This window comes from Camelina sativa, chromosome 17, assembly GCF_000633955.1.
Source record: "Camelina sativa cultivar DH55 chromosome 17, Cs, whole genome shotgun sequence".
Taxonomy (NCBI): Eukaryota; Viridiplantae; Streptophyta; class Magnoliopsida; order Brassicales; family Brassicaceae; genus Camelina; species Camelina sativa.
Window position 1 is genome coordinate 30888654 of NC_025701.1, and position 7036 is coordinate 30895689.

General features: G+C 27.8%; 1 protein-coding gene across 1 annotated transcript; it reads left to right on the forward strand.

Moving 5' to 3' along the window:
• Positions 434-6479, forward strand: LOC104758457 (myrosinase 4-like). Its single transcript, XM_010481327.2, has 13 exons — positions 434-668; positions 780-840; positions 948-1006; positions 1092-1167; positions 1283-1360; positions 1465-1552; positions 1676-1919; positions 2016-2134; positions 2264-2475; positions 2557-2588; positions 2669-2765; positions 2853-2961; positions 6176-6479. The coding sequence occupies exons 1-13, from the start codon at positions 480-482 to the stop codon at positions 6369-6371; spliced, it is 1560 nt and encodes a 519-aa protein (XP_010479629.1). The 5' UTR covers positions 434-479; the 3' UTR covers positions 6372-6479.

Below are 7036 nucleotides of genomic sequence, written 5' to 3' on the forward strand. Positions count from 1 at the left end.
AGCAACCAGCTAAGGAACAATACTATATTCTAAACGCAGATATGTACAAACGCACATGTATATATCGTGTGAAGCTATATAATTTCTTAACATTGATTCAATTAATAAATTGAATATTAATTTATGTTTAAGGAACATATATTCTCACGCAGCCTTGTACAGGTATATTATAATAATTAGTAAGAGAACATAGTGCCGTAAAAGTCAAATTAAGTGCACGTATAGTTGTTTAATTATGAATAATTTTCAATTTTTTGATAACATGTAGTAGTATTTTAAATTAGAAAATTAAACAAGACAGCGGGGTGTGGAACATGCATAGAGGATCAAATTCAATGCAAAATATACGTAAACGAGATTACTTGAATGTCCATGCAAGTCCCATGCACTCAAACCCTTGTATATAAACCCCTCCAAGTCCATCGTTTAATCATCATCAAAATAACCCTAATCAGCACACACACATATATAGCTCAACCATGGCAGTTCCAAAAGCTCACTACTCTTTAGCCATTCTTGTCGTTCTCTTTGTCGTTTCCAGTAGCCAAAAAGTATGCAATCCAGAATGCAAGGCCAAAGAACCCTTCAACTGCGACAATACTCTTGCATTCAACCGAACTGGCTTTGCCAAAAATTTCACTTTTGGTGCAGCTACTTCTGCATATCAGGTATATTTTGTTTGTAGGGGGTCGAGTTTTGGCTATGGCATTTTCCGTATACCTTTTTTTATTTTTTTTCCTAACACAATATCCAACATTTTTAATTTGACGCTCAACTAGATTGAAGGTGCTGCACATAGAGCACTTAATGGATGGGACTATTACACTCATAGATATCCAGGTGATCATTTGTTAACATGAGCACCTAATTGAATTGTGAGAAAAGGTATAAATATTGTAAAGAGATATTTGTGCTCATATTAAATTTCGGTTTGTAATAATATACAGAAAGAGTTCCAGATCGCAGTTCAGGAGATCTTGCTTGTGATTCATATGATCTTTACAAGGTGAGAGTCTATATTAATGACTTATATTTTTCATTTTTTAAGAATTCATTTTAGTCTTACGACTTTTCAAAATACTATTGAACAGGATGATGTGAAACTGTTGAAAAGAATGAATGCTCAAGCATACAGACTCTCAATAGCATGGTCAAGGGTCTTACCAAGTAAATATAGACACACATCAATCATTCTTCATGCATGTTTTCATCCAATTATTTAAATGATAGTAAAATCATATAAATTCGATGACTGAGCTTTGTGATTATATACAAATCTTAGAGGGAAGACTTACTGGGGGAGTGGACGAGAATGGGATCACATACTACAACAATCTCATCAACGAGTTGAAAGCAAATGGTAAATTCGAAATTCAAGTACTTTGCTTAATCATGCAAAATTTTAGTCATTTCATTATATATGTGGTCATGTAATAAACATTAATTTTACTTACTTGAATGCAGGCATCGAACCATATGTGACTATATTTCATTGGGATGTTCCCCAGACTTTAGAAGACGAATACGGCGGCTTCTTAAGCCCACGTATAGTGTAAGTGCATTATCGGCCGGGTTTTTATAATTCTAAGTATATATGCTTTTCTTTGGTTTAGCGTTATGTAACATCGCTATCAGTCTATCACACATCTCTACTATGTACGATACATAAAAATAGGGAGGATTACACAAACTACGCTGAGCTTCTATTCCAAAGATTCGGAGACAGAGTCAAATTCTGGATCACTTTGAATCAGCCTTTCTCTCTTGCAACCAAAGGTTACGGCGATGGGTCGTATCCACCAGGACGGTGCACTAACTGTGAATTTGGAGGAGATTCTGGAACTGAACCTTATACAGTTGCACATAACCAACTTCTAGCTCATGCGAAAACTGTATCTTTATACCGGAAAAGATATCAGGCACATACACTGTCAATCTCTCATATATAATATATCTAGATGTCGTTTTTTCTTTTATGTGGTGTATATATTAATTCTAAAAAAATATTTATGCAGAAATCTCAAGGTGGTAAGATAGGAACAACCTTGATCGGGAGATGGTTCGCCCCACTAAACGAAACCAGCAATCTCGACAAGGCTGCTGCAAAACGAGCATTCGATTTTTTCGTTGGATGGTATATATATTTTCGGTCAACTAAATGATTCTTAAAACGCACACTGGCACGTATATAGAAAAGTTTAGTTAGATATTGCTTTTTTGTACTTATCAGATATGATATTTTTGTATCTTAAAATATATGAAGGTTCATGGATCCATTGGTGTACGGAGAATATCCAAAGATAATGAGGGAGATGGTAGGAGATAGATTGCCAGAATTCACACCTGAGGAATCAGCTTTGGTTAAAGGATCACTTGATTTTCTAGGGTTGAACTATTACGTTACACAATATGCAACCGACGCACCTCCTCCGACAGTACCTAGCGCCATAACCGATCCACGAGTTACTCTTGATTGTATGTAAAAACTAATATTTTTGTATTTTTATAGAATTCGATTATCTAAATTCATAATTTTTCCTTTATAATTGGTTTCAGTTTATCGCAATGGAGTTCCTATCGGTGTTGTGGCAAGTACCTGACTTTAATTTTGAATATGTATTTTCATATTCTAAAGATTACAACATTGAAATGACTCTTCCGTTTACAGGCTCCTAGCTTCGTCTACTATCCTCCAGGATTCCGTCAGATTCTAAACTACATCAAAGACAACTACAAAAATCCACTTACCTACATCACCGAAAACGGTATTTATATATCATTTTATATATGTTGACCACTACGAAATGTCTACATATGTGTTTCTTATAAATCTTATGCAAAAAAAATATCAGGAGTTGCTGATCTCGATCTTGGAAATGTAACGATTGCAACTGCTCTTGCCGATAATGGACGAATTCAAAACCATTGCAGCCATCTTTCTTGTCTCAAATGCGCCATCGAGTGAGTCATAATTCATCTCTAATCTGATATCTTATATAATAAGAAAAGGTTTTTTCTAACTTTGCCTAACAATGTGACACTTGGCACTCTATTTTTGTGACACATGTTTCAAATTTAACATTCTATTTTTTTATTTCACTTTATTTTATTTGTATCTTATACGGTGTGTATATTTTGTTAAAATAAAGACAATTGTTGTATAGTTTGCTTTTTGAATTTCAATATTGTTACAAAAATATATTCTTTCCATTTTTTTAGTTTTAGCATCTAATATATTCATAATGAAATCACACACAATAGAACCTAAAAAAAAAATATTGATCAACCCAACTAAAAAATATAAACAAATTGAAACCAAATAAAAATAGAAAATGGTTTCATACCTTTAAAGTAAAAACTGAAACCAAATTAATTTATGATAGACTAATTTAAGAATATAGAAGATTTTCAAATATATATATATATAAATCATATCTTATTCAATAATCATATATAACATATTAAAGACACAACTCAAATTTGTATTTAATAGTATGCTATAAGTTACAGTTTGACTGTCTTTAAAACATATGTACTTAAAAAATGGTATCATAACATAATTGTTTTATCTCCCCCAAGAATAATAGAAAACAATAGTTTCACAATTAATTTATTGTTAACTATACTATTTATTTTAAAATGATTAGAAATAGAGACAATTTATAGAAGAAAAAATATGTATACTAAATTTGACACACTTTTATTTTCATGAATTATTATAAAAAATTAGTTAGACTTAGAGTATATATAAGATATATGTTTTGTGATATCGTTTTAATTAATTATTTTAAAATTGACTTATCATATTATAAAATTATTTGTTGTCAACTATTATATTATAAAATTATTTGTTGTTAACTATTACTTTTAGATATGAAAACAAAATTAATATATAGGACAACCTAATTTATCTATCAAAGTAAGGTATTATACTTTTTCCCTTATAATACTTATCAGTTTTTTTTCCAGAAAAAAACCAAACTATAAATAAATTAATTTATCATAATTATTTAATGAACATACAAAAATTAATTAACTTTGCTGTAACTAATTTTCCTATTACTATAAAATGGTTTCATACATTTCAAAGTAAAAACTGAAACCAAATTAATTTATGATAAACTAATTTAATATAAAAGATTTTCTAATATATAAAAAACTCACACTACATTCAATAATCATATATACATTTTATTAAAGACACAACTCAAATTTGTATTTAATAGAAATTTATAAGTAACATTTTGATTGTGTTTAAATTATATGTACTAAAAAAAACATAATGATATCAAAACATAATTGCTTTATCACCCTATGATATAACAGAAAACAATAATTTCAAAATTTAATTTATTGTTAATCATCCTATTTATATTAAAATGATTAGAAATAGAGACAATATATATAAAATAAAAAATATATTAAATTTCACACACTTTTATTCTAATAAAAATTATTTTCATTATTTCCATATTGTAGTTCGTTTTGCTTGCTCAAATTTTTCTTTGTCTTTTCAATGTTTTTATGTTCATTTAAACATTTATACGAAAATAAATATCATATTTCCTAATAACTCATTATTGTTTTCAAACTTTTCGAATATGGAAAGTTTTTTTATCAGAGTTTCAAATTTGTTTTTCCTAAATTAAATTTTACTTTAAATCTCAAAACTTGGATAACATATAAAAACTAAATTAAATTAAAACTAAATTAAATTAAATTAAATTAAATTTTTGTCTCAAAACTAAATTAAATTTTTCTTTTAAGTTGGATATATATACATTAATAATATACTGTTCTCTTATACAAAACTTGAACTTCTAATCTTTTTCAAACTTATAAAAAATCTAATAATAATTGAACTTATAATTTGTTTTATCCTACATAAAAGACCTAAAAATTTTGGCCTAAAATATGCACTAGAAAAAATGATGCCCTAATCCTTGGCTTCACTTGCTTGGCCTATGGGTCGGACCTTGAACCATGTTTTATTTTTACTTCAGGTTGTCATATTTGTTGGTTATGTTAATATTACTACATCGTGAAAAAATGAACTATCATGATTTAATATGTTGAATATGTTACGTTTTATTCCTTTCTTATATTCTAGAATCTTTATTTTTTTATTTTTTTTTGGGTATTCATGTGGTAAAGTAGGCTAAAACTTCTTTGTATTGGACGATGCATATGAGTCTCTACATTATAAATTTAGTTTCTTATTAGTCTTCATCTTTAAGAAAAAACGTATTTTAAACTATTATAAAAAAAGGAAAATTGTATGTTACTATCATATGCTTAAAAAACCATTTTGTTAAGCTTGTGATGTCCTTTTATCTCATGGTACGATATGAGTTGCATTTCTCTATACTATATATAATTAATTTGACTTCTATAGGTTTGAGTAGTATATGCTAATTGTATATTAGTATCATATATTTTTAGGAATCTTAGTATCAAATAGCACATTTTCAAAAAACCATTTTCCTATGTCACTTTTCAATAATACTCTTTCATGTTGTTATTTTTCAAAAATACCCATTTTCTCTATATAAAATTATATTCTAAATTCTAAACTCCAAATACTAAACCCTACTCAATCAAAACTATATCCTAAATGTAAAATAGAGAACCAGACCTAAAAAAATTCTTAAAAATTATACTCTGTGTAAAAGAGGTCAAAATGAAAATGTTCAAAAAAGTATATTTGGAAAAAGAGTATCTCAAAACTGGTATTTCTAACAAATTCTCATATTAGAAAGAAGTTCCTAAATTTCTCTATATTAAAACAATAATATTATATGATGAGAAACTCAATGGGTCTCTTACCAATGCACATGCTCTAATATGTATTGAAAATTTAAAGGGAGAAAAAACCATAAACACTTTACTATGAAATCAAAAGTTTCTCCATGTATTGAAATAGTCTAATACTATATATAAAAGGAAAACTCATGTAACATCAAACAAATGAACCAAAAAAAATTAATATGATCAATATATTTTTAAAATCATCATTGCTGAGTAAACAAATTAAAACTAATAATCTCCAAACTACTAAAATTGAACAACAATATAAGTTAAATCCGTGCGTAGCACGAGATGACTTCTAGTATATATATATATATACTTCTTTCAGAGTATCATAAATGTTAATCATTTTAAATATATATTATAGGGATGGATGCAACGTAGCAGGATATTTTGCATGGTCATTGATGGACAACTACGAATTCGGAAATGGTTACACTCTCCGTTTTGGTATGAATTGGGTCAACTTCACCAATCCTGTTGATCGCAAAGAAAAAGCTTCCGGCAAATGGTTCTCTAGGTTCATCGCAAAATCCCTTGTCCCCACCAAACCTGGAATGTAATAAAAAAAAATTGTACTCTATGAATGATTGTTTTTAACATCTTTACCTAAAACCTTACTATACGTTGTAATAATCGGATCTCAATTCCGGCCTTATTGGTCAGTTCATAAATAAATAAATAATGTTATATTAATGAAGTTTCTATTCTATACTCTTTCTATATGTATAACATGACAACAAGTCTTTTAATGTGTTATAGTTTGACATCATTGACAGCTCTGCATAACAATAGCTCCTAACCAAGTTTTAACTGTATAAACGTGTAATATCAAAATCTTCTAAGACTATTTTCACTAGAGAAATTCATATAAATTGCTCATAATTAAATTAATTATATAATTAACATTAAACTAATCAAATCAACTCACTAATACCTTTAAATAAAATCATTCTACTAGATAACCCCTCTCAATGTTGCTTAATTATTAAAATAATATTTTTAAAAATAATTGTTTATTATTTATCAAATTTTAATAAATTATTTAATAATCTAAAATGACAAAACAATTTATCAATTACTTATATTACATTAAAAAGAAAACAAAAATATTTTACATAATTCATAAATATTTTACAAATTTTACAAAATCGAAAAAAATACAAACATAAATTATAAGAGAAAAACGGGGTAAGAAAAAAACACAAACATAATTCTATTGTTGGGT

Bases quoted from the DNA above. Each gene is read 5' to 3' on its own strand.
- LOC104758457 (XM_010481327.2), top strand. From the start codon at position 480: ATGGCAGTTCCAAAAGCTCACTACTCTTTAGCCATTCTTGTCGTTCTC. The intron at 669-779 runs GTATATTTTGTT...ACGCTCAACTAG, and splicing joins CAGCTACTTCTGCATATCAG to ATTGAAGGTGCTGCACATAG. The intron at 2,766-2,852 runs GTATTTATATAT...AAAAAATATCAG, and splicing joins TACCTACATCACCGAAAACG to GAGTTGCTGATCTCGATCTT.